Source organism: Trachinotus anak, unplaced genomic scaffold (assembly GCF_046630095.1).
Source record: "Trachinotus anak isolate AG129_WGS33_773 ecotype Australia unplaced genomic scaffold, CSIRO_AGI_Tana_v1 ptg000010l, whole genome shotgun sequence".
NCBI lineage: Eukaryota > Metazoa > Chordata > Actinopteri > Carangiformes > Carangidae > Trachinotus > Trachinotus anak.
In genome coordinates, this window is record NW_027273861.1 from 7,040,429 (window position 1) to 7,068,028 (window position 27,600).

The window sequence follows — 27,600 nt, forward strand, 5'->3', positions numbered from 1 at the left end:
TTGGCTGATACAAATATAATATAGTATAATTCACTAAATTTAAAGTAGTGACACTTTTGTATCATGCAAATAAATGTCATTGATTTCTAAGTTAAATTAGAATCTGTTCGATACTGAGTCTAAAAACAACCAAAACTGAGCAGAGAAATTAGCTATATATTACATAGAAAGGCATTCATAATTTAATAACTTGTAGGCTAATGATAAAAATCAGGGTAGTGTTGTATAGTTCTGTGCTACATGTCTACGATTTTAAAATCTCAAGTGTAACAAGTTGAATATTTCAAGGTTAAATACATAAAAAACCTAACCTTTTATGAAATCTGGTCCTGAAACCAGAGTAAATACTTCTTTAGTTAAGTTTAGTTAAATTTACAGCTCTGTTTTTTTTTTCCTTACATTGTAGTCATTGGCTTTTGCAGTGTGAAGTGTGAAAAAGTGGACAGCAATATATACATTCATATGCGTTCAACAATGACGATACAGTATACACTCAGTAGGCAGTTTATTAGGAACACCGGGCTAAAACTAACCCAACAGTCCTGCAGCAAATCCTCCTTCATGAAGGTTGTAATGTTAAGCTTTGTATTTGATTCTTCTGTGTGATCATTCTTGCAGTTTGTGTTGCTGTTGAACTGTACTGCATTATACAGAGACATCTCACTGATTTGAATGGGCTGGACAAAATAATGGGAACACCTGTCAACATCACACAGTGCTGTATTTCACACAGTTTCAGAAAAAAACGGAACATAATAATCTTCATGAAGTAGGATTGGATTACACTGCATAACTGACAAATGAGTGTATAATACTGATTTTCTTTATATGGATTAGTCAAACTCTTGAAGCGTGAGGTGCATTTTGTTATATTGAGTTCAGCCGACTCGACCACATACAGTAGGAGCTAAGGAAGGACAAACTGTAGCTAATGCATATGATGCACACTAACAACAAAAAAGTGCCGTCTTCTCGGCTTGATTAGTGGAACAGTGGAACAGTAAAATGAAAAACAGGAAAGAAAAAGTAGAATTATTTTGAAGTGCACCATCACTTCAAAATGATTTGCCATCTTTGTGCATTGCATAGCCCATTTTCCTGCCTCTGCTAAAATAAGCACCAAATTGTGAAGAGCTGTGGTAAGTTTGGACGACAGGTTATTGGCATGCACTGTATATGGTCAATGCCAGTGGGTGACATGAATATTAAGAAATATGTCACTGATTATAAGACATTCTTGTTCACATGAGAAGCAAAGCCTTCAAACATCACAGCTGCCACAATGAGGAAAAATAACAACATGTGGTTACAACAGTAAAGTTTTCTTGTTATAACTAGATCATAAACAGACGCTGATATCACAGCGATGATGAGAGCCAGGTTTCAGAAATGACACTGATGGTTGGAGGTTGAGCAGAAGAACAAACAATGACAGAACAAGTTGTACCAACAACGCAGCATCTTGAACGTCACTTTGATTAAGAGAGATTCTCTCTGCTGCAGGCACAGAGAGGTGAGATCCTTCGAAGCTTCTGCAAACTAATGACAGCCCCTTGTGCTTAAAAAGAGCACGATATTTATCTTACAGTGGCTCTAAAAGAAAGTGAGACACAGACTTCATTCAAATGCTCAGGCTCATGTATTGTTTACCAATATAGCAGTGGCAATTTTCCTCTTAACTTTTGTTGTTATGGCATAAAAGTTTCTTATAAAAAAGTAAGATATTTTAATTTTTTTTGTTTGTTTGTTTTTGGCATAGAATATTTGAATATTTTTTCATTTTATAATGATAATCTTTTCTTATTGGTTTGTCATAATAACAAGGCACTTTTTTTTATCATGACAAACATATGAGAACAATGTTTTTCTGATAATGCAGACCAGCTTGTGTCTTAATATTTTGCCACTGTGTTCAAATTAAGCTAGATGGATAGTTCCTAAAAGATAAATCTTAAATGTTGTAGTGGATAAGGCAAAGCATAGCATTATAATATCCTATAATAAAGTTATTGCTCATATATACAGTATTATTCATATATAAGATTAATAACTAGTCTGAATTAAATATTGTATACTTTTATAAGCAGTTGCAGATTAATCTAAAGTAGTGAGTTGTGCAAAATCAAGAGGCAACTGGATGTTCCAAACTGGTGCAACTCTACACGGCGTCTGGGTGCTCATGAGTCATGCTTATTTGTATTTTGTGGCGAAGACCCAGAACCTCCACCATCCCTGTTCCTGAGTGGGGCACGTTAGTGTGCAGAAGGTGCCTCTGTAAATGCTTGATCCAATCCTCCTGGATAGACAGGGGACCCTGGAAGACCAGGTCACAGAATCTGCAAAAGAAAACAAACAGTCACTGCTTCTAAACACAAACATTTTCATCCAGTCAGAAGATGCTCTCTGTTGTACTGAGATCTCTCCACCACTCAGTTACATATTCCATAGGTACAGGGACTGACCTGGGCTAGAGAGGTCATACCCAGTGTTCATAGGACTCCTCAGTATAATCCGAAGAAGAGAAACAGTTGTCTACTGACTACACTGTGTCTTGACAGTGTCTCACTCCCTTTTTACTGTTAAGCCAGCTGACTGGTCTTCCAAGCAGCTGTAGACTGTAAACCTCTCCCAAGAAAACTGACAAAAACACTGACAGAGGAAGAAAAAGCCACTGCTCCCACGTTAGCACTCTCAAAAGAGTTGTTGCTTTTGTGACATTTCAGATATTGCACGTGATGTGGTCCATATTTGAGGTGAATATGGAGTGCAAAATCTCAGGACTGACACAATAGCTATGGTTGAAATGCCACACCTTTTTAGCTCGGGGGCACCCTTCATCATTAGAGATGCACCGACTGCAATTTTCTTGGTCCGTTCCCATTTCTGATTTTTTTAAAAAGTCTCACCTGTCGATCCAGATTTTCTCTTTCTCTCAATACAATTCAAATGTATGTTCATAATAAAACATTCACAATATATTAAGTATGTATTAAATTTGTTATTTAATAACAAGGTGAAGGGGGCCTCTGTCTCCCTGAGCAAGTTAAACAAGAACCATGTGACTGCTCCCTGGTTACAACTGGATGGATTATCATTATTATTATTGATGGCCATTATCTGAGGCACAGCAGCAAGGCTGGCAGCGTGGACACACAGTGAGGTAGCTGTCAAGCACAGCCGAGGTAAGCGGTGCAGCACGGGTTTTAGCTGCTTCGTCTTTGCTAGCTTGTTGAAATTGGACATGTTCAGCGGGGTGATGGTGTATTAAGTGTCTGTTTAAGTTTGTTGTTCCTCCACAGCTTCCTTTGGCCTTTTACAAATTCCGGGCCTGTCACCAATCATAACAGATCACGGTAAAAAAACGGCCTTTTCCGATTGGTGCATCTCTTTTCGTCGTGCATCATCCTGCACAGAGAGTGAAGGTCTTCACTAGTCCCCAATTGACTATAAGCCAAACATCCCAAGACAGCAGAGTGTAACCATAATTTGGCTTCATTTTCTGCCTCTCAGAAGAGCAAGGTGAATGTGGTAAGACCGCCCAGGCAGTCCGACACGGCTCCTTCAGACTGCAGTGGACTCTCATGCAGACACACACATGCATACGATTCTCTGCATTCTGTAACTGAGGGTCTGCAGACACAGACGCCTTCCACACATTCGCAGTACAAAACATGATGGTGACCTCCTGACAGTCAGGAGAAGAGCTCCTTTGTTGTGTTCCGCTGAATGAAAAAAAGAAAGTCGATAAAAAAGAAAGCAGTGCATGTGGTCACTTGTTGAGAACAGGACCAAGGATGTGGAATACGGTGTGAACATATAGCGCAGAAACAAGCATCCAGCTTGCTAACGCATGTGCTGTTGACACATGTATATTCCACAGTCACAAATTCTAGGCTGCAAATGACAAATGAATATGGGTCCATGCAGACCGCTGCAGCCACGCAGCTACAGAAACCATTAACTGGCTTTTACATGTCTTCCAGTGTCCTGCATGGCTGGTGAATTATTGGCCCTGTACCCTGTGTATGAAATCTGTAACTGGGTAGAGAGATTTCTCACTCTCCACTCAGATTACCACGTCTACATGTGTAACCTTCTATGTACCTGCAGGTGAGTGTGTAAATCTGAGCATTCAAGGAGGGTAAAATCTTCTTTTTCAGCCCAGGCCTTGGTCTCGGCTTCTTCTGTTTATAATCATAGCCTAAAACACAAAACAGCACACAGCTTTATCTGAGGCAACGTATTAGGTTATCACTCACAGGCAATATTAATAAATAATCTCACAGCAAAAAATCTATTCTAGTCAACATCTCATTTTTAAAAGTAAGACGTATGTTGGTGTGACAGACCAATTCTTCTAATGTCTCCTAATGCAGCATTCATCAAAAATATATTGTGTTAATCTTACATTTTTCTACACTTAAACCACAACCACAGGAAACACATACGCTGACATTTTCGCTTTTGTCAGAAACTTACCTGGTTGTTCACTAATGGCGATCCTCTTCCTGCAGGCATAGGCCTGAAGATGCCCAGAAAGACTGACAGCAGTGGGGAGGCTGCTGTTACACTGAACACAAATCTGACTTGAATTACATTCCCCTGAAAGATAGAACATGGAAAAGCAAAATTAAACTCAAAGAGAATAAGGGATCAAAACATCTAGGTTAAAATTATGATGAATCTTTATGCTTTAATGGAAATTGTGATTGGATGATGTTGAAACAGTTTATCTGATACTAATGCCTTAAATCAAGGTTTAGCGTCATCAAAAGTTAGATAGCATTTTAGGAGAGAAGCACTGTCGGGTAGTGTTTGAGCTCATGCAGTAATTTTATTATCAAGCAAAGACTGTTACTCCCAGTGTCATCTTAAGTCTTCTTCCACCTGGTTTCACTGCAAACATCTGATTTGCACTCTCCTGTTTGAAAAGTGTTACCGGCAAAGTTTAACACAATCCTGCGTCTTCAGGGGGGCCATTTTCACATACGCCACCTCATGAGAGTCACGCAGGATTCATAAACCACACAAAAAAAATCACAGATCTGTTCGTCCTGTGACAGAAAACTGGCAGTGATACTGCTGCGCTCCATCACCTGTTAATAAATACTCAGAGCTGGGATGGTTAAGTGGTTATCCCAAAAGATCTTTCAATGTTAAAACATGACCTAATTTGACTTTTCAAAGTAGTTATAGCTTAAACAAGAGCTAAGAATAATGTTTAATTGATTTTCTTAATAGAAAGAATATAAACGTTGATCAAAAAACTATCAAAAAATAGATAGAAGATCATGTACATAATGGTATAAAAGAAACTGGAATCCAGATCAGCTTTCAGGGCAGGACACACAGCAGACAGCCATCTTTGGGAGTACATTTAAGCTGCCACTGTTACATCACAATAATGACAAGCACCATAATATTCACTTTAAAATAAAGCTCAACAAAGAGCAGTTTGATTTTAAATCTTTACCAACATCTTTCTCAGTCCCTGACTGGAAGTTTGATTTGGATAGACATTAATCAAAAATGTGCAAACACGGATGATGGGCTTCCAACTCGACATCAAGAGGATCTCATGATTTTTTAATATGAACTTCAAAAACTCTTTGGTGACATTCAATCTACAATATGTGTTTTTTTTTCCACAAATCAAATGATTGTGAACTATTCTCACATTGTTTAAGCGGCTTCTCCCTGCAGTATACAGGTATCTGTACTGAGATACTGTAAATTGGTGATTAAAAAATGATTAAACAAATTCTATTCCCTTTACAATAAATAGTACAGTGCTCTTCAGTCAAACAAAGCTCAAAATGCTCCTCTACTGTTAATAAGGGAGGAAAAACTTGCAGTTTGATTCTATCTTTACCCTTATTTTGGCATTGTCAAGTTTTGTCACTGCCAAATCTTCAGGGGTAATATATTTCTCTTTTCTTTGACTGATGATGTGAAATCCTCCTGTCCCAAAATAGTGCATAGCACCAGGCACAGGAGATAAATAGCATGCAGTTAAATAACTCTAACTGTCAAACAAATAATGTCCCACCCTCGCAGGGTTCACATGAACTTTACCTTTAATTTGATTAACCTGAATGGAAATGCTGACGTTTAAAAAAATAAATAAATAAATAAACATGCAGCTTTTAAAATAAGACTATAATGAGATAAAGATGTTAAGGGGGATGTTATACATGTACACGGTGTACAAAATTTGTTCTATGCCATTAAAGCAGCAATATAAAGAGAGTAAGTGACCATAACCAAACCCCAAATTATATAAAGGACATGAGTGTATTTGCTGAGAGTAACTTATGAATGTGTTATAATGTTGTAATAACTTTTGTGACCCCCACACTGCACATTTGTACAGAATAATAAATAAATAAACAAATAAGTCAACTGAGTCATAATTTACTTGACTTTCGAGACAATGGATGAGGGACATTTCTTGAAGGGCTCCTCATGTCTTATGGAGGTTTTGCCAAATATTTACAAATAACAATATTTACATAATGTTGACCAATTTCCAAGAATTTAGCATTCATTTGCTACTCTACTTCCTACAAAATGGAAATCAACTTGCAGAGACTCAAAACTTACCTGAGATGTTTTGGCAGTAATGTGAGTCACTGTTCATGTCGAGTACATTGTGCTAAAACATGCAAAACCTGTTCAGCATGAAACTGCTCTCATGCTCAAATCACAGGCCCCATACCGTGAGTCCAGTCTGGCTCCACACTTGTCATCTGAGTCTCCTCCTTGTAATCTTTGGTCATAACACAGAGCTTCCTGGATGGATAGGCGTCCTGGTGGTTTCTCGCTGTGAGCTCCATACTCTCCCGTCTTGTCTTGAGCAGTTCAACTAAAGTGCTTGAGGAGGCCTTAAGGCCTCTTTGTGCTTCTGCTTGTAGATTACTCCTCTCTGAGAAGGCCCGTGCTTCCTGTTTTGGTACAAATCTACCCCCCATGGCTTGTGGACTCTTCATTTCATACTGGATTTTCACTGGTAGTGCTGTGCGCATCAAGACCAGACCACTGCTGCTGATGTACTTCTGAGAGACTGAAGGTCCTGGTGGGAACTGGTCCTTGCTGAGAACCTGGAGTATGTTCCCATGTTCCTTTTTGTCCTGTAGCAGTTCATTTAGGATGCACAGCGGGGACTTACTTGTGCTGGTGACACTTCTGCCTATTCGCTTCAGGTGTCCCCTCACATGGTTGGAGAGGCCAGTCTTAGTATCAAACCAACCCCAGCACAGGGGGCATGTGTGCTCTCCTTGTGTTTCTGGCTTAACAGCTGTATTATAAGATAAAGTTTGTCACAATAATTGAAATGAAAGGATCAAAACAGTATCCCATGCTGCAGCTGTGAATTTAAATATCATGCATTAGCAAAGAAATTGCAGCAGCCATGTAAAAATAATGGCAAAATCTGGCTCACTGCAGTCCAGATATGAAATGTAACTGGCCATACTGGAGTATGTCTCACTGTTAAAGGTCCTGTAAATGAGTTTTTCAACAACAATTTTAAACAACTATTTTCTATATAAAGATATAGTGCAGTAATTGTGTCCTGAGCATAGAACCCCCCCTCCCTCCCAGGTGTTGTAATCTGAGTTTCTCTGTTCTGGTAACCGGGCTGAGAAAGTGGGATGTTCATATGTTTGAGTCCCTCCTGTTAAACCATTGGCCTTCCCCATGTTTATACACACAGGCACCGCCCACATGCAAGCTGACACAGTGTGGTATGCAGCATTCAGGTGAAAGCAACCTTCCAAAATTTCCTCCACTGAAGAAACACTTTTTTTAACCTAAAAACGCCTCCGACAAAGAGAGACGAGAGCTGAGCACAGGCCGACTGGCAATGGGAAGTACTGGCTCAAATCCCAGTCTGCCAGTGGACTGTCCAAACTTCCAGAAAGTTTGTTTGTGTGACCGCGGATGAATCCAGGGCCAAATGGAGGCCTGAGGTGTGGCTGATGAAGAATTTGTTTTGGTCAGAAAATGCTGGTGGTCCATCTAGCGGCAGTGACGATTGTTTACAGAACCTTTAACAAGAGAAAAGGACTAACCCCACCTAGTGAACAAAACACTAGTTCTAGTTTGGCTGGGGATGCTAGTAAAGAGAACTCTGATATAACAGCATCCAGAACTTGCTCCTATATAATCAGGAAAAACTACACAGTAGATGTGCTGGCTGTGAACTGGGCTTTTTTAAAGTGCTCCTTGCCCATGGAGGTAACATCGGGTTAGGTTACTACTCTTGCTATGGTAGGTAGCTGGATGGACCTATGTTGTTTATGCCATTCCTTAAAATTGTGTATTTTTGGATTTGAAAAGGAAAAAAAAGGGCCTGTTATGCCTGGTAAGGTTGCTAAGCTATGTCTGGACAGTTGGTTTTTGGGGCAGGGGTTTATCAAACACTCCATTCATATCTCCTTTGTTTGAGTTGTCAGTGTATAATTGTCTGTTACAATAATTGAAATAAAGCTCATACCTCTTCTCATTTTTCTCGTGCCGGCAGGGATCCTCCTGCGGGTTCGTGGCTGATGGTCCCGCAGCGCCACTTGTTCCGGCGAAACCATGTGCCGAGCGTTATAGCTCAAGCCAACACGATGAAGGTGCCCTCGCACATGATTGGACAGACCCACTCCAGACTCAAACATGGCGGGGCAGTATGGACAGGGCTTGTGCTCTACCACTTGAGAAGCGGAACCAACAAAGCTGTCACTCGTAGACGTACAAGGCAACTCTGGGGAATTATCACACACCGTGTTTTCGATATACTCCTCCTTGATTATGAGTTGCTCTATGTCACTGCAATCTTCATCTCCATCATCTTCATCTGTGAGTTTATGGGGGCTTTGGTCTTTGGCTGAAAACCTCTGCCTCTTTCTGAAATACTTCCGAGCATATGGGTTCCTTTCATTCTCATTGCTCTCCAAGAAGCTGCCTGTAGCTTTGCTGGTGTCATCACTGAAGTTATGGCCGCCCTCACACTCACTGCCTTTCTCCAACTCCCTAACTGCAGAATGTTTCTTACGCCTGTGGCTAGGCCTTGGCAATATATCACCATTCATGTTGTCAATAGTGTTTTGCAAAGGTGTTGACATTTTTCTCATTGATGCAGAATTTTGGTTTGCTTTCGCTTCTAAACTCCTGCTTTCCAGGTCGTTCTTGCTACCCCGATAGAACATCTGGTCTAATTTAAGACTTCTAGCTGATAGTAAAACATCAGCAGTTGCAGGACAGTTTGCCTGCTTTGAGTTGCCAAAAGCCTTGTGGTCATTTTTTTCAGCGTCTTCTTCCACACAGGTGTGATCAGTTGCCACATCTAATTTTTCTACTGGCTGCAGGAGTAATTTTCCATGCTTGCTGATCCTCCACAAAGATGGTGACAGTGTGTTTGTGGTGCAGCCAATATGGCACTTGAACTGAGGAGAACTCACAGTTTTGTCATCAGACTTTTGAACGTAAACATCCTCATTTCTACTTGAACAGTGGGCGAAACGGGCTGTATCTCTGAAATCAGATTTACATCCAGCTACTTTGGGCTGGTGTGGAGACTTTTTATAATTACCACAGTGTGGTCGCTGATTCTCCAGCTCTGAATGTCTTTCCAACACTACTTTGTCTTCGCTCGTGAAAAAACCCATCTTACACTGAAAATGAACATGGTCTGCCTCCTCTGCATCATTAGTATGAGTCCTTTTCCTGTACTGAAGCTGGTGTGTGTCGAGGTGTGCGACATGCAAGTGTAGTTCAAGAGCCTGCTGTGTGAGTGTAATGTAGTTACACTCCTCACAGAAATAGTAGTGCTTCAGATTATCATGTGTTTTGGCATGCTGGACAAAGATTTTTGGGCAATTACAACCAAATACACACTGAGGGCACTGAACTGCGGTGCCTCGGTCTTCAACGTCGGTGTTTTTGAGACCCTTGATTTCCTCCCTAAGTTTTTCCAGCCTATCTTGGTGAATAATGATGTGCCTCATGAGGGAGTTGCTATCACAGAACAAACGCCCACACTCCCTGCATATAAAGGTCTGTGAAACATTCTCACTGTTCACCTGATTATGCTTGCCTAAATGATACATCATATGTCTATGGAAATTTCTTTTTTCCTTGAAATTAACATTGCATATTGTGCATGAAAAGAAAGACGGATCTTGTTCGAGTTGCTTTGTCTTCAACTGCTCCACTTTTGGACTGAAATTGTCTTCATTTTCAGGGTCATCTTCCTCATTACAACCTCCCTGTGCCGCACTATAAATATGGTGCTCAGACTCTAAAGCTGGAAGATCTTTGAATGGCACCACAGAATATTTAATACCACATTGTGTGTCGAAAGAATTGTCTGTGTTGAGGATGTCAACATTTTCAGCATCATTACCACATCTGTGTGTGTGATTTAAGCTGTTGTTAACCTTTTCCAGAGAGCCTGCCATGCTTTTTACATGTGTATTGTGCTGCCTGTCTCTTCGGTATATCACTCTGGTCTCCAGCCTTCTGTCATCGTGCAGGAAGCCCTCTGTTGCTGAATCCCATCTGATTACTTCAACATCATCGCAATCATCCGAGGAGCTTTCTGACCATTCAACACTGCATCGAGATCCTGTTTCTATTGTCTGTTTTGTCCGAGGTTGGCTAATGTGCATTTGCTCTGCACTGTCACCTGACAGTGTGGAATAGGCCAGTTTAGACTCATTCTCCTCCGAGTGAGACAGTGGCGTGTTGACACCTGGCTGTGTGGCCAGTGTTTTTACAGCGAGCCCCGCTGTGTTCTTCCAAGCGTCTGATTGAAGCTCACTAGGTGGTGGTAACACCTCGGGGCTCGTGTCCTTCTCCACTTGCCACGCGGCATCCAGGACATTGTTGGATAAAACAGTGCCTTTGTTCAGGACACAGTGTACCTCTGAGGTGGGGTGTGAACCAGGCCCATTAACAAGTGCTCCTGAAGGCAATGAATTGTCTGCATGGGGAACAGCAGGGATACTGCTGTATACAAATGGATTCGGCTGGGTTCCATTTAAAGGGTTTTCGTGTTCATCTGAGGACAGACCTGCAGTATTGTTTTTCAGAGAAAATGTGTGACTCTGTAATGGCTCCTGAGTACGACCCGGGCTGTCAGACACTGATTCCACGTCTTTGTCCTCTTGTACATTTGGCTTCAGATCAGACATAGTAGCACTTTCTGAAATACAAAAGAATATCATAAAATTGTTATTGTGATTTCTCTATTTTTCTAATCCTTTCAAGAAAGCTCAGTAAAGCACACTTACAAGCATATTGTCCTTTATTTTTTTAACCTAAGACAATTTACCAAACGCAATAATGCGGATGTAAATTACAACATGACACAGTGCTGTACAACAGGTACCATAAAATCTATTTTTTTCTCATTCACACTGACAATATGGTTCTGTTAAAAAAAATAGTTTTTTGGGCTATTCCCACCGCTCGGTAAAATGAGAGAGGTATTATTCTGTGCCGCATTATGATTTTCCAACACCCTCTTTCGCCACCTCTATTCACAACAAACCCTGCTGTTAGCCCTGAATACCCTGGCGAGGATGCTTAATTATGTGAGCGTACTTCTGGGATATAACCTTCCTGCTTCTCCACCTAAAGTTCTCAGTCGTCTGCTAAAATTGACCAATTTCCATGGGAACAAAGTACACCTCCAATGAGATCATATTGTGTCTTATCACTCTGTGATGGTGCCAACACAGATCCCAGCATGAGACTGTTGTTACTTGAATCCTGCCAAATTGGCAGGCACACAATCTGTCTAAAACGCACACAAAGAAAACATACACCTTTGCACACACATGGACGGGCATACTAATTCTTTTAAGAATGGCTGAATTTAAGGCACCATGATTCTTTTTTATTTCATCTTTATGTGGACAAACAGGTTAAAATTGTTAGCTACGAATAATTGAATAGGATCATAATCAGCAGACAGTTCAACATGTGTATGCTGCATCATTTCACAGATTGCACTGTGCTGTCCAAAGCTGATTTAGTTTAAAACGTATGCTCAGTGGATTTGACATCCAGGGCTGGTCGCTCTCTACAGGAAGTTGCGTTGCTAACGAAGTGGTAAATTCAGTGTTAATGAGTGGCTTCACTGTTACCACCTCTGAGGTAAAACCTTCCAAGCTCCATATTCTCCCCATCTGTTGTGGTGTTAGAGGTTTGAAGAGGGAACAGACGCTCTATATTTAAAGCAAACTTCACTGTTACCCCAAAACGGCAGGGTGGCAAAACCATCAAAATATCTTGGTTCAAAATGTGCAAGCCTCATTAGCAGCCAACTCACACAACGCGCTTCTATATATATAACGAACAGAGGTTCAACAGAAATGCAATTTTTGAAAATTTATTTGCTTCTGTTTACTTCATTTAGTAAATGTTAAAAGGCTGACTTTGCCTTACCTGGAGATATTTACAGGGATTATCAGCTTTAATACGCTTAGGCTGTATGCACACATCAATCTGCTGTGTGTTTTTGCGAACCCTGTTTGTGTTTTACCCAAGACACTCACCTTGTTTTTCAATTTGGTAAATGAGATTTAGGAGGAGCATCATCATTATTATGTTCTGTTAGACGAAGGGAAACAAACGAAGGAAAACAAACTATGACCTCTCAGTTATGTGCTTCTGTCTGTTTTTCCTTCATTAGTTTAATTTTCTGTCTTTCACAACATTAAGTTTGCATCTCATTTTGCAGACAACAGTGATAAGAAATTATGTTTGCAATTGTAATACATGTACATGCTATAGATAAACCTCTGGAGTTGCCAGTTTAGTAGGTATACCTGTCCAAAACAACAGCCAACAGTCTTTTTTTAAGCCACCTTCTTTCTAATAATCTGCACTAGGTGAACAAAATAGTGGAAACAGCCAACCACACTCAAATGGCCTCTTTATTATCTGTACAAACCTATGCAACCCAATACATCGGCTCTGCCATAAATTAGTGTACCTCTATAAAGCTTATAATATTTAGTTTTGTTGACATTCAGCTATTTATTCATTATTTAGGGCATAGTTGGTGCTGGTGTTTTACAGAATTGCATCATATAGAGAGCTGTTTCTAATATTCTGCCTACCTCATGGATATTATGGGATGGACAAAACATTTGAAACATAATTAATGTACAGTAATGCAGCCCAGTATGAAATGAGGCACCAACAAAAATGAACATAGTAACTTTAATGGGAGTTATTGCAAGGCTGATAACATTAAATTGTAGAGGTGTACCTAATAAACTGGAAACTCCACTGTCATAATAATAAAAGCTCTGATTTGTACTTTACTAACAGCAAAAAGTGACATCAACTCAAGTCATGGAGTTAAAAATGATCTCCTGCAGCATGCTGTGATAGTTGGTGGGTTGGGAAGCATGCCATGTACTCACATCAGTATGGCTTTGAGTCTGGCTCACAACCTCAGCGCATGTCATGCCCTATTCTCTTTCATCTGCCTGTTATTCTCCACTGTGCACAATCTAATTTTGTGAAAATGCCATAACATTTGCCTGCAAAAAATTTTAGCCTGAATTATTTATTTCATTAATCTAGGTAACTGTGTAGGTAGTCATTTTCTATGACTTTCTTTAAGGGCGATACTGCTATAATGGCAGGTGGAAATGATTAGAAACAAAGTCCACAACCTGCGTCCATCACGATGACACTGAGTGCAGAGGTCAAGCACTATTGTCAGTGTGATTTTTCTGATCTACATTTCAAGAATCATCATTATAGCATTAAAACTGAATGTCTCTGGGTTTTGGACTGTCACACAAAAGTGATTTATAGTGATAATAATTGTTAGTTGCAACCTCACAGTCAACAAAGTCCTGTTGGCCATTAAAAAATATATAAAAAAATAAAATAGATTAATTGTAACTTTTTTTTTTTATCTTAGAAAGTTATTAGATTAAAAAAACAGAAATACAAACTTTAAGCCTAGCAGGACAACAAACTGATTGAGCAGGAAGAGTTTGGTGCTGTAGGCTTATAAGGCTGTGAATGTCTAAGTAAATTACTTCTTCCTGTTCAAGTGAAAACCCAGGCTGGCAGCACAGTGGAGACAGCGCTAAAGACCAACTGGGACCAGTCAGCCAAACCATTTCAACTGCTGGAGCTGTCTGTATGGATCAACAGCCAACCCTATATTCCTCTGCCATCGCCTTTGCTGGAGAAATGTCTAAACAAGGGGGCCACGGTCCCTCAAGTACTGCACTACACAACTTCCTCAGCTAATGGGATCTATTGATTTATTTGACACAATGTGAATTTATGAAGCTCCCTCTTTAGTGTGAGAGTATCAAAGCATGGCTCAAAACAAACAGACAGAGATACAGCTTGACACTCCAGTAATCCCAGGGTGAGTGTGTTCTCTCAGTGAAGGTGCCACAGCGAAAAAAAAACAACAAAAAACCACACTGTTAAGTTCTTCTTCTGCTATCTTAGCCCTGCAGTTACCCACAGTATCAAACAACAGAAAAGCAGGAAAAATTACCAAAACACCATAAGTCAAATCTCACTTTCCTCGATGTGACTAACAGGCTTGTTTCACATAAAAATGTGAAACTAAAAAACACAATGCTGACAGTTTCAGAAAACACCCTAAATATCTTAAATTTGCACAGCAGAAAATAAAGAGAATGGCTTCACACGATGTCTTTGTCTGGATTACATACTCTTTTATCCCACTGAATTCTTGTCACCCAAAGGTCATTTCCATAATAATGGTCTCCTTTCTCCCTAATGGGATTTTGGCTGTGATTATGTATGCCAGCATCTTGTGCAGACACTATCAGCCCTGTCATCCTGAATTGCACAAATGTAATTACACAAAGCCTTTGATAACTAAACAATGTAATTTCATGCTTGAGTGAAAATATATACTGGAGTTATATGGCTCAAAGTATACACTAAAGGAAAATATATGAGTGCCATAGTTGGTATGCTGCAAAGAAATTGTGCTTTTTATACAAATTAAACAATAAATTAAATGCTAATGCTTTAACAACAAGAATATCAGCTTGCATTGAGGTGATTTAAGTAAAAAATTCGCAGGTAAGCATTACTGGAAGGGGTAACTCAAAGATATACTTTGACATTTTCGAGAAATATTCAGGTGTGAAGATCAATATCATTCTCACGTCTGTCCGTTAAATATGAAGCTTCAGCCAGCAGCTGGTTAGCTTATCTTAGTGTTACTGAACAATAGAGGTAATATATATAGCCTGAGGCAAAAACAAAAAAACTATCTCCCCATCAAACTACTGCTTTAACTAATCAGATGTTAGTATAGAAAAGAATTTGTTAGAAAATATGTAAAGTATACATAACAGAAGTGAAACAGAAACTTTCAAGTTCTGTTCCAGAAAAACCTCATTAAAAATCCCATTTTGATTAACACTAATAACTAAAACTCCAGCCTTGGATCATAACCTTACTCAACAGTATGTCTAGATAATGATGGTGTAAAAAAAAAAAAAAAGTGGCCTTTTACAAACCATATTTCCCATAAGCTTTAGAACAGCAGACATCAGATATTACAGCTAGAAAGTTGAAAAATTTACAGAAATCATCAATAACATTACCATCAGTGCTGCCACCCTGGTAAATTCTGATGGAACTAGTTTTTTTGTGTGCTCACAAAGTAATTGTTGTTTAACTCTGGTAAAATCACAAATGTTTCTATTTCTATTAGCAAGCTAAGGCTACTAGATGTTAAATTGTCTTGGAAGATGGATAATACGCCCATGGAACACATGAGGCCCATATTTCTACACAAAGACCAATGAAAGAAAAGCTAAGTGAAAGATTGCACTCAGTTAAGGAGGCTAGAGGAACAGAGGCTCGCCACATTGTGACGTACACACAGCTACATAACTTTAATGAAGCTACAGCCAGCTGCCAGCTAGCTTACAGGAGCTTAGCATAAAGACTGGAAGTAGGGCTAAACAGCTAACGTGGCTCTGTCCAAAGGTTATAAAATCCACCTACCAGCAGCTCACTAACATGTCATATCTTGTTGCTTAGTGCATACAAAAAACAATGTGTATACAAGTTGTGGTAGGTGTATTTTGGTACAGAGCTAGGCCAGCTTTTTCTCCTTTTCCAGTCTTCTTGCTAAGCTAACCAGGTGCTGGCTGTAAGTTCATTTTTAGTGGACTGATATGATTAATGATTAATCAAGCATTGGGATAGAAAAAAATGTTTTTAAAGTAAGTCTGAGGAGGAAGAGACAGGACACACGGAGACAGGACAAGGTTAACAGAGCAAGCGTAGTGCTGTGAACCAAGTGCACAAACCAAAAACCAAACCATCTTGTTCTTTGGCCGAGGTTAAACAATAGCAAAGATGAAAAAACTGCCCACAACAAACTTCTCCTTGCCCCCCTCTCCTGAAAAAGGGGAATGAGTGAAATGGCTGTGATGGTAGATTTACTGATGAAAAAAGGTGAAGCGAGAACATTCGGAGTGATAAAAGGGGACAGGGAGCGAGTGACAGTTGGGTTAAGACAGAAGTCATGTTCAATAGCAGGTAGAAACATCAAACAGTGAGTTCACAGGAAACCCATGCAACCTTGTCTTGAAGGAGGATTTTCTGTTGTGTGGAGTAGATTATATCTGTTCAAGCTGCTGACACGGCCTCATTTGCTGCCCGTAGTGTTGGAGGGGGATTAAACGATATAAACTTTAAAGCTTTAAACAATACCTTTCAAAATTAAATGGATTAAGGGAGGGATGTCTGATGGGGATTTCCCAAGGCTTTGTTAGTTTTAAACTCTACTCCTTTTAAAGGGGGGAAGAAGAAGAAGAAGAAAAAACAGCGGTTAGAAATTTCTCAGGCATGTGACCGTTTTAATGAGGCTGCTCTCACATTGAGGAGGGCAGTAGGCACAGGAGGGCTGCCAAGCAGATGGCTCTCATAAACATCATATCTGCTCTGTTTAGATACATGACTTCTCATCCCCCAACACTGAGAGGAAAACAAACCCGACCATCACCACAAGCACTACCCACTTGCCCGCTTTTGGCAAGCTGTGCCGTCTCGTTGAAATGGCACATTTCCATTTCCTGCATTTCTCCTTCATAACAATATGCATGAGCTGCGCAATTGATATACATAACCTCTAATCTGTTATAAGTATGCAGAGGAGATGCAGTGATTGCAGTGGTGGGTATTCTTGTTTAGTGGCAGTTAGGATGTTGACTTTTATTAAATGTTATTATTACCATATAACTGAAAGTATATAAATACTAAGCAAGACAGGGGTTGTTGCTATGATTAGGCATGCTCAGATGCTTTCCACTTCAGTTGAGATGGAAAAAATATATATATATATAAATATATAACTAACTTTGTTGCTGCCGCTTTGCCGTAGACATGTGACCATTCAGATGAAAGGGAGTTGGTGTCAAACTGCTCTCCAAATTGAGGACAGGCTCCACATTGCCGAGCAGACATCAGTGAGCTTAGATACGGAGGCATGTCAAGCATCGCAGGTATTAGGATGAAATCTCTCATTATCTTTCTTTAAAACATAATATGAGTGCACCACGGCAGGAGCAGGGGGGGGAAACGCAGGGAACAGGGGCCTCATAGTCACTAATGGCAGCCAAAGTGAGTCCTCAGTAGTCACCTTGAGTTCTATTATTAGACCAGGACAAACAACTCCAAACAGAAACTGGATCATGTGTGCCGTTCGCAGCCTCTGATTGGGTTTAGAGACCTAGAAGTGGCTAAAATAAGCACCACTGTGATCACACGGGGTCAAAGAGATGACATGAACAGCAGAGCCTATGGTGAACAAAGAAGAAACAAGCCTCTGAAGAAAAAAAACGCCAAAAACTGTGGCTGTCAAAAAGTCACATGGAATCCAGAGGCCAAGAAAAGCCTATTTATCTAACTCTATCAGAAAAAGTGGACAGCTTGAGCGCAGTAGCCTTGACAGCAGTGGGAATCCCTTGTCATTTCCCAAGATCCACACGCGCGCGCACTCACACACGCAGACATATGTAAGACGATTATTCAGTACTGCTTGTCAATTGTACCTTTTCAACCCGGATCAATGAGTCGTCTTGCACCAGGGGCCTGTATCAGCGCCAGTCATTAACATGTGAGTGCCACTCTATCAGCTCCAGCTCCAAATAAATCAAAGGGTCGGCCACAGAAGAAAAGGGGCTAATATTTCCTCAATAACCCCAGAGAGACACCATGGAGAGATGCAAATTGCCTCCCAGGAGAGCCCGGGGGATGTGAAGGAGAAACTCGCTGGGAGGCAACGGGAAGCTAATGAGTATAATGGTAAATGTATACAAGGAGAGGGAGAAAACCCTCTCTATTCATACCAATTAATACAATCTTATCAATGGAGGTGTACTGTAAAAGGAGGGCCCGTGTCTAACCCCTTGCCCTCCTCCCCATCTCAAGCTAGCAAGCATTTGTATTATTCAACATGGGCCAGGCTACGGTCATTAGGCCTGTGGGAGGCTGGGCCAGGCCTGGGGAGTTAAGGAGATTTTAAAAACCACTCACTCCTCACATCAAAACAAATTGGGCCAAATCAAAGGGGCTCAAAAATGTCCTTTCTTTGAGGGGTGAGGGAGGGGACTGCCATTGTCGTGAAAGCCTGCTTTCTGCGGCATCAACGTAGAAACACACAAAAAATAATGGATAGCAGCAGTTGGCAATAGTCAGAAGTGGTTTGGTCATGAAGTCATGCTACATTTGTGAGAAAGGATTATGATGGTGTGACATGAAATTTATAAATGCACACCATAATAGTGTTAAATATCTTTGCAGAAGTAACTATAAAATTATGACATCTGTGCATTAAATTATGCTGCTGAACGACTATAACATCTGAGCTTTGATTTTATTTTCCTGTCATTAGCCAATTCACAGGATTTTTCTGGTTTCTTGTTAGATGGGAATTTTTATTTCACTGAAAGTGAAGACAGTGTTTCATTGCTGCTGCTAACATACCCTACTTTCAGTTATTGTATGCCTGACTCCACAGCAAAAAAGAGAGAACAAATTAAACATACCCACACACACAGACACACCCCAACATAATTCAAACACACACTGTGAAGATCCCCGCTTCAAAAAATGCTATTTTCTTCAAACTGTGAAAAATCAAGTAAAGGAGGGTGTGATTCTTTTACCTGTTTCCATTTTTTTTTAAATCAGCTGGCATTTTCTTGATTTTAGTGCAAAAATCTGTTTTATTCTGTCTTGTTTCAAATTACTTTATTTATTTCTCGCTAATTTGTGAAACAAGTGCATTTTTGTTAATGAAACTACGGTAGTTAAAATCAAATACCCCACAGATATTTCTATGAAAAATTTGTTTATATGAGTTATTAATAAACAAAATCACTTGATGGAATTTTTTTTCAGTGTATAAACCTGTTTTTTTTTAGTCTAAACAAACATTTAACCCTGTACAGATTAATTGACAACTTACAACCTAACACTGAATAAATATATGAAACTAGCTTAAAACACAGTAAAGAATGGCAAAAGATAAACTTCAACAAGTTTCCCATGACTTACTATGATAACTTAATTTCAGTCACCTTTATTTATCTATTTATTTATTTGGACCGCCATTAGCTGCTACCAAGGTAGCAACTGCTCTTCCTGGGGTCCACTCCATGTTAAGTTGTTAAGAGATATGTTCCTTTAATTTTCCGTACAGGTTCCCTGCGGAGTTTTCCAGTAACAAAAAAGTTATTTTTACAGCCAGTGTTAAGAAAAAAAACAAAACAAGGGCCCGCACAATGCTAAAAACACGGCCCCACAGCGCCCCCAGTGGTCAAAAACTCCACAGGGTGCCTTTAAGTTCCCTCTGAATTCAAAAACTGAACATGATGCAGTTTAAGGAAGCATTTGAACTACCTGAAGGGGCAGTTCATATATTATTTTCCTTCTTCTTCATACACTTCAAAAGCAGAAGAAGAAGAAGGAATGCCTCAATGTATCATTCTGAAGGTCATTTATTAGAGGGGAGAAATATACCTGACAGCTGCTGACTGGAGGAGGATTTGCCTCCTAGAGATCACCAAGGGGACTGAAATGAAGGTTAATCGCTATATAACTTTCTACATGTATAATCCTATACTCCAGATTTCATTGAGCATGTCTATAAAAGCCCTCCGTCAGCATAATTGCGCCTAACCTGTGCCCCGCATGCTCAAATCTCTAAAATATCACATCCAACTCTGAGAATAAATGGAAAATTAATGAGGAAAGTGCTGAGCTCAACCTCAGATAGGCATCACAGAAAGGGTTAGCTGTCTCACAGCTCACGTACAATAGAAGCTCACTAATCCAAACCCTCAAAGACGGACGTTGTTTGGACTTGTGAAACGTTCAGCGGGATAAATACGAGACTATACTAATTTGACACTCTTGCAGACTTGGATGCATCAGGGTCAGACCTAAAGTGAAAATGTGTAAATACATCACATATTTTTATGTTGCCTGGTAATTTGGATTTAGTTATGTTGTATGACCAATAAAACCACATCTCAAATATAAATAGTGGAAGTGCACTAGATTATTCCTCAAGATTAAGCACTAAATGACTTGTACTGTATCATTTTTATTACTCATGTGTACATAGTCTAGTCATAACCACATGTGTAAACATGTGGATTTTCTTTTGTCTTTGTACACTATTTACTATCAGGTTCCATGTGATGACATTCCTGTATATAAAGGTTTTTCAATAGTGAGCTATTCTTTGTGTTCATCATTCATTCCTTCTTTTATCATCTTTTCAATGAAATGTGATTACACAGGCCACATTACCTGATTTTGCTTTTCAGTGCCTCATCCCTTTGAGTGAGGACTTTGCATATCAGTGATCATATTCTGCCCCTTAGTGGAGGAAATGGTCCATAGCCCGAGTGAGACAGGATAACAGCAGGCTTGATCTGCAGAGGGGGAGCAGAGGGCTGGATTGTGGGCATCGGCAGCTTCATCCAGGGCTTCATCCAGCCTTTGATGGACCAAAGATTTAAGTAGTCTCAACCTGTTTCTGCTCTGAAACCATTTCCTTGACAGGAATTAATGAACGCGCTATTTAATTCACAGGTAATCTCTTAAGAACAGGAAATTCATGTCTCTGAACCTGAATGATAGACACTTACAAGAATCGGTCAGATGTACGCTGTATTATAAAGCTGCTTGTTTGAAGCTTTTTCTGTAATCAGGCTGCATCATGTGTCAGAGAATAAGAATCTGAGAACCCTTACCCCTAGAAATCCATCCAAAATATGTTTCTGCAAACCCTTCTCAATAGAGCTGCCATCACAAATTAAGAGAGCAAAAGCTTTCTCATGTCTTAATACTTTTAGCTGCAAATACGAGAGCTGAAAATACTGTGTGAAGGTTGACAATAAGATAACGCATACATACTTATCATATGACAAAAAATGATGTGTGTAGACTCTATTTATATTTGTCATACTAGTGGCCAACATTAAGCAATTTATTTACAATTAAAAAACCTGATCCTCCCCCAAACAAAATATGGATTAAAAAATGTGGAAACTTTATGAAATGGAGCAAATAAGATCAGACTCCAAAAGCTGAAATATATTAAGATGTTAAGTGAATTAACCCATTCTATGCAGTCTTAAAATGTAATGCACTGTATTGAAACTGTCGACATGGAATTAATAACTATTTTAATCATCAATTAACATAGTGTCACAAAATTGTGAAGAGTCTCAGTCAGAATTTCCTTGGGCCTAATGTGATAGTTTCTCATGTCGTGTTTCGTCCAACCACCATCATAGAATACAAATTAAAAAGATATTTAAAAAGGTGGAAATTAGCCTCTTGGAGAAACACAGCTTCTTGTGTGTGTGTGTGTGTGTGTGTGTGTGTGTGTAGAGACAATGAAGCAGAATCACTGTTTAGTAGGTTTTTTTACTATAAAAATACAGAAGAAACTCCCGAGCAACACTCGTACTACTCATTTAATAATCCTACCGTTCAATGTGGTGACAATTTTAACATCAAAATTCACAACACTGGCTTACATTTTAAGAAAATTAAACAAAGACAGCTGAACTGTAATCACTATTTGCTTGTCAGTGATTCTGTTTCACACTGGAAAATAATCAACAGCCAGCTTGTCACTCCCTACAACCTGCCAAGTGTAGGAGTGGAGGCACTGACACATGTAACTGACATCTCAGATTTAATTTGACTGGTAATCACACCCAGCTATAGTTTCAGAGCATTTCACACATCTGAGCTACAGTTTCAGGTGTTAAGCCGGTAAGGAGACACACAACTGTGTCTCTGAATGATAACACCTCTTCAGAGACGGTCACATATTAGGTTCGTGCTCTGCCATTATGATTAGAAGAATGATATTACTAACAAGAATATTAGACTCCACACAAGACACATTTTCTTAATTTTCAATTAAAACACAACCGACACTCATTTTGAGCTCAGCTTCACCTGTTCACACGGTTTCATTTCAGTTCAGTGGCTATTTGAAACAAATTACAACCGTGCGTCGCTTCACTGCATGTCACCTTGTTGGCTTTCTTGTCTGACTCATGAGCCACGAGCTGATAATATCACTTCTAATAAGAGACAATATTCTACTAATACCACCTCCATTTGTCAAATTTGAGAAAGTGCATCTGAATAATCATGCAGTATGTTTGACATGATGAAACTAGAAAAGGAACCAGTGGATGTGTACTCACCAGGCTGTGTTGAAGCACTGATTCCACCACATGGCTCCTTAACACACGCCTGAAACAGAGTCAAATAATAAATGTTCTGAAACTTTGTTAATAAAGCTGACAAGCAGCACACAACGCAGATCACATGGGAATCAACCCAAGTAAGATTTCAGTAAGATTTCATGAATCCATCTGACACACCCTGCCTCAGGAAATCTGTCCCTCCAAATCCAACCTTTGTTTTTTGGATTCATAACTGAAAGCTGTTGACATCATTTCTTCAACAATACAGCCACATAAGGACACAAGGAAATAGGGTTTTAGCAGAGTCAGATTAAGGACTGGAATGATTGACAAGAAACAAACTCTTGTGTTCTGTTGACACTGGCTTTACTTCCTTGTTGTCCCACAGAGACCGCTGCTGCATGTCTACTACTAATAATAACAAAAATGATAATAACAAAAACAAAATCATTTTTCTTTAAATGTTTGTTCAAACCAAGTTTAGAAACATGTATAAAAGGTAACCCCTCTCATTTGCACCAAACTGAGGTTGCACATTTATTGAAATAACAAAATATAGAAATGACCATGAAGCATTGTTGTTTCACCAGATGTTTCATATGCTATACATTCACACATACAGTATATATTGCATTTGTTCAATTAAAAAAACCTTCAAAAACCAAGAAATACATGGTTTGTTATTCTATATGGTGAAGTTACTTGAGTGTTTGAGGTCAGTTCAGCCCTAAAAAAGTCCAACTTCTTGTCAGACCTCTTTAAAGAAACGGTGAACAAACATAAGTAATGTGTCATTTTCTGTAGTGGACAAAAACTCTCATACAATTAGGAAACAACATGAAGTATAAGGGTAATTAATCAATGGTAAGTACACTTTATGAGCTTTTCAAAGTGGCTGGTGTCTCCAGACCACCAAATAATACATTAGAAAGCAATTTGGATAATCAATTGATGATTTATCAAAAATGTCCAAAATGTGCTGTTATGGTCAAAAAAAGATCAGAGCAATGAATATCATGAAAATGAGTATACATGCGCCTAAAAGACAAATTTGGCAAAAGACATTAGTGTCACAGCCAGTTATGTTTGCTGCTTATTAAACTAAAACTCTGCTCTGTCTTATGTAACAGTTACTGGGCTTTTGGACTGTTGGTTGGACAAAACAAGCATTTACTGACATTATCTTGTCCTCAGTTTTCCCTATTTTCAGATAATCTAACATGATAATAAAAATAATCTTTGGTTGCAGCCCTAATGTGAACTGGCATTTATTTTTTCATGTTATCTGACTGAAAACAGAAAACTGAACAGCTTCATATGTTTATCACCAAGAGAAATAACTGATAGTTCTTAATTTCATGCAGATGATTCAATTGCACTATCAATGTGATTCTGTGAAAACATGCCGCCCTTATTTCCTCACCTCTGGTATAGCTCTGCAGAACTCTCTGTTCTTGGTAGACCCACCTGATTACTAAAATATCTCATCTCTGCAGCTGCTCCTCAGCTGAGTTGCTAATTCAGGCCAGTGTACTCCCATTTAAGTAGTCCCAGGTGTCTTCATTTATAGCTGTGTAAGCAGCCAGCCAGGCCAACGGAGAACACATAACTGTTTGCTATGCTGAGCATTCAGGGACTTCAGGCTTCTTGGTTAAAATATTTGACCTTGTCAAGTGACATATAATCAATTTGTGGATAACATGCCTCAACCATCTGATTTATTTAGTCCAACGGTTGACTCCTTTACTCTCGGCGGTATAATAATGCAGTTAAACCTACACTTGGCTGTTAAGCTGTCACTGACTTCTTCCTATGGCCACATAAGCTTGTCCTTACACCTGCAGGGAGTGATGGACTCACTTATGTAGGTCTGTACTTTGATTTTACAATAACTCAACTCCTGACCTGATAACAGGGATGTCATGTTCACTCACTGTCTGCAGTAGAAACAGTACAACATCCTAATCTCTTTTGTTTATTGACTGATAGTTTTGTAATGAAATCACATAATTCAGAACAATATAGATGGGAGGTGCCTTATTTTGGATGGATGGACGGATGGATGGATGGATGGATGGACGGATGGATGGCTGGATGGCTGGATGGATGGATGACACACCATTAGTCTCAGTGATTACCACCACGTAACTATTATTTACCAGTTATGATGTAAAATGCTCCCTTTTGACCAGTTTATGATGAGTGCTTGTGAGGCAAACCCACAGTTGTGTTTAACTATTGGAGTGCATCACAGTCCTTATTCTGATTTTAATTTTGGTGAACTTTCTGACAGAATTTCTTGCCACATAGATTCATCCATTCATAAAGATATATATTTCCAAACACAAAAAATAAACACTAACTAAAACATTTAATACTACTACAATGAAAAAGAGCTCCCCTATACTGTCGATCTAATTGTATGGAAGTTCTTTAATGACAAAACTACTAGACCAGTGCAAAAATACCAAGAAAATATTCACACCTTCCAGGACTTGGGGAAATTAGAAATCCCAAGAATTAATGCAAGTTCAATCGGTCTCTGCATTATTTGCTTTCAGTTTTATTCAATACCCTTAATATTCCCACAGAAAAACATTCAGATATGGGGAATGCTGTAACAAATTAAATTCAGCAAAATACTTTGCTGCATAATACTCTGCAGTGCAGAAACACCAGCTGCACCACCTGGAAAAAATACATTTTCAGTAAAACCGCTGCAAATTCTGTCATTGTAGACAGTCATAACAAAAAAATAATATATATATATATATATATATATATATATATATATATTTTTTTTTTTTTTTTTTTTAAATGAACGTGTTTTGATTATTCTAAATCATTAAACCTCTGGACATCAAGACAATTGCCTCATTCTCACACTGTCGGCAGACTGGGAAGAACAGAAAAAACACCCATTATTCTGATTTAGGAGCGTCCAGGCATTAGTTCAGAGAGGTTAGCCCTAGTGCTAGCATTGTAATCCCACCTAATAAACAGTCTAAATTTGCTTCTTTTGTTGTGTCATACAGTTGTAGCAGTTCATTAACATGGGAAACCAGATACAAACAAACAAACAGTGCACATCTCCCAAAAGATAAGCTACATTGATTGTATCAGTGTTAGTATTGGATATTATTTTGATGTAATTGCCACTAGCGGTACATTAGCAGCCATTCTCCATCATGTTGACTTGTCTGTAGGAGATATCATTAGTGTCAGAATAATAAGACACACAATAGTCTACTTTATAATGAACAATACGGGCAAATTAAGATTTTGGACACTTACTAATCAACATCAAATTGACTGGTGCAGTATCGCACATTTTGCATTGTGTGATTGTTAGTGGAATCATAATAAGTTCTTTGCATTAACAGATGCAAAAGACCCAGCCAGTGAGTGAGGAGGATATTCATCAACCACAGTTTGTACTCACCAAAGCAGTCCAAGGGACAGGTTTCTTTAGGCATCATTATCAAAACACACCTGTGTGGGTGGAGCCTATAGTGTGTGGACCTACATAAAGACAAAAAACAGATAATATCCCAGTGTTACTGGAACTGCTGTACAACACAGCTTGCTCAAAATGCAAATTTTGGTTATGTTAAAAATCTTCTTCCTAATTTTGACTTGCAGGTTGACTACAACAATACACTTGGCTTTTGATAACTTCCATACATGGGTCGGCTAATATTCCCACGACTACTCATCGCATTCACTCTCACAATCACGATGTGCGACTAACAGGCCATTTAAAGTGAGAGAGGGAAGGCGGAGAAAGCGAGTTTACTGTGCAACTGTGTACTGTAGGTCTGCATCAGCAGGTCTGCATTCATTACAAAGATAACCAACATGACAACAAATGTTATCGCGCAATCCGGTTAATACAAAAACAGCTCAATTCTCTGTCCCGGTGCTAATGTAGCAACACCAGTTTAAGTTGAGACCGCACGACACCGTCACTGCAGCGTTTTCACTGCGACCTCCGACAGCCACACGTCACTGACTGATGACCGTGCCTGGCTACAATGTATCCCTGCGCACATCTTATTGTACCGCAGAGTGCAACACCTACCTCAGGACGACGACCACCACTCATGGCCACAAGTTTGTCGTCGCGGTTGACATCGTCACTAGTTCTTCCCTCTGCTACACTGTCGCCATTTTGCTTTAAAATCACGTAGGTTGTACTGTGGTCCAGGGGAGAGGGTGGAGGTTCACGGCGGAGGTAGAGAAGTGAGCGTCACCCAGACTGCACACGGACCGCTGTGGTCCAGGCAGCCCGCCAGTCCGTCAGCGCACCCGGACCCTCTGAGCTCAGCGACCGAGCTACAGTGCGAAAGCGAGACGCATGTCCCCATATGTGAAGGTGCAGGATAACGCAGCGGCAACACCACAGTTTCTGAAGTTTGTGATGGAGTTGCCTGACCTTGAACTGAAAATACAGACTTTAATCCAAGAAGTAGGCTGCCCCCACATGATAAATAGCCCACAGTGGGTAAACAAAAAAAATAAATAAATAAAAATAGGCTAATGCAACAAATCTAATATTACTGTAAACAGGGAAGAGTAACTACTGTGAGTGTACTGATGTTGCTCTGTTGAGAGTTTAACACGCTACAACAGTGTCGTTCACACTGCAACAACAGCTTAGACTTTAGGGACAGAAAGGGTTAAAATTGTCTTAGGTGACCATGAACTGAATTTCAACATGGTCCCAATGTAAGATTCACTGGTGAAAATATGCTACTGTTGTATATTTAATGTTCAATTGCTCTTGTACAAGTGAAGCAGTGAGCTTTAACCCTCATTTAAATTG

At 39.5% G+C, this 27,600-nt stretch overlaps 1 protein-coding gene across 3 annotated transcripts; it reads right to left on the reverse strand.

The window, feature by feature from the left end:
- Positions 1-312: 312 nt before the first annotated feature.
- znf644b (zinc finger protein 644b) lies at positions 313-27,134 on the reverse strand. 3 transcript variants are annotated; one of them, XM_071487233.1, is made up of 9 exons: positions 26,857-27,134; positions 26,218-26,297; positions 22,773-22,821; positions 20,851-20,975; positions 8,498-11,194; positions 6,719-7,297; positions 4,480-4,602; positions 4,105-4,201; positions 313-2,336 (listed from the first exon to the last, which is right to left on the reverse strand). In XM_071487233.1, the coding sequence occupies exons 5-9, from the start codon at positions 11,181-11,183 to the stop codon at positions 2,159-2,161; spliced, it is 3,663 nt and encodes a 1,220-aa protein (XP_071343334.1). In that variant the 5' UTR covers positions 11,184-11,194; positions 20,851-20,975; positions 22,773-22,821; positions 26,218-26,297; positions 26,857-27,134; the 3' UTR covers positions 313-2,158. The 3 variants fall into 3 exon arrangements, with proteins under 3 accessions (XP_071343334.1, XP_071343333.1, XP_071343335.1); XM_071487232.1 differs by lacking the exon at positions 20,851-20,975; XM_071487234.1 differs by lacking the exons at positions 6,719-7,297; positions 20,851-20,975.
- Between the last annotated feature and the right edge of the window lie 466 nt (positions 27,135-27,600).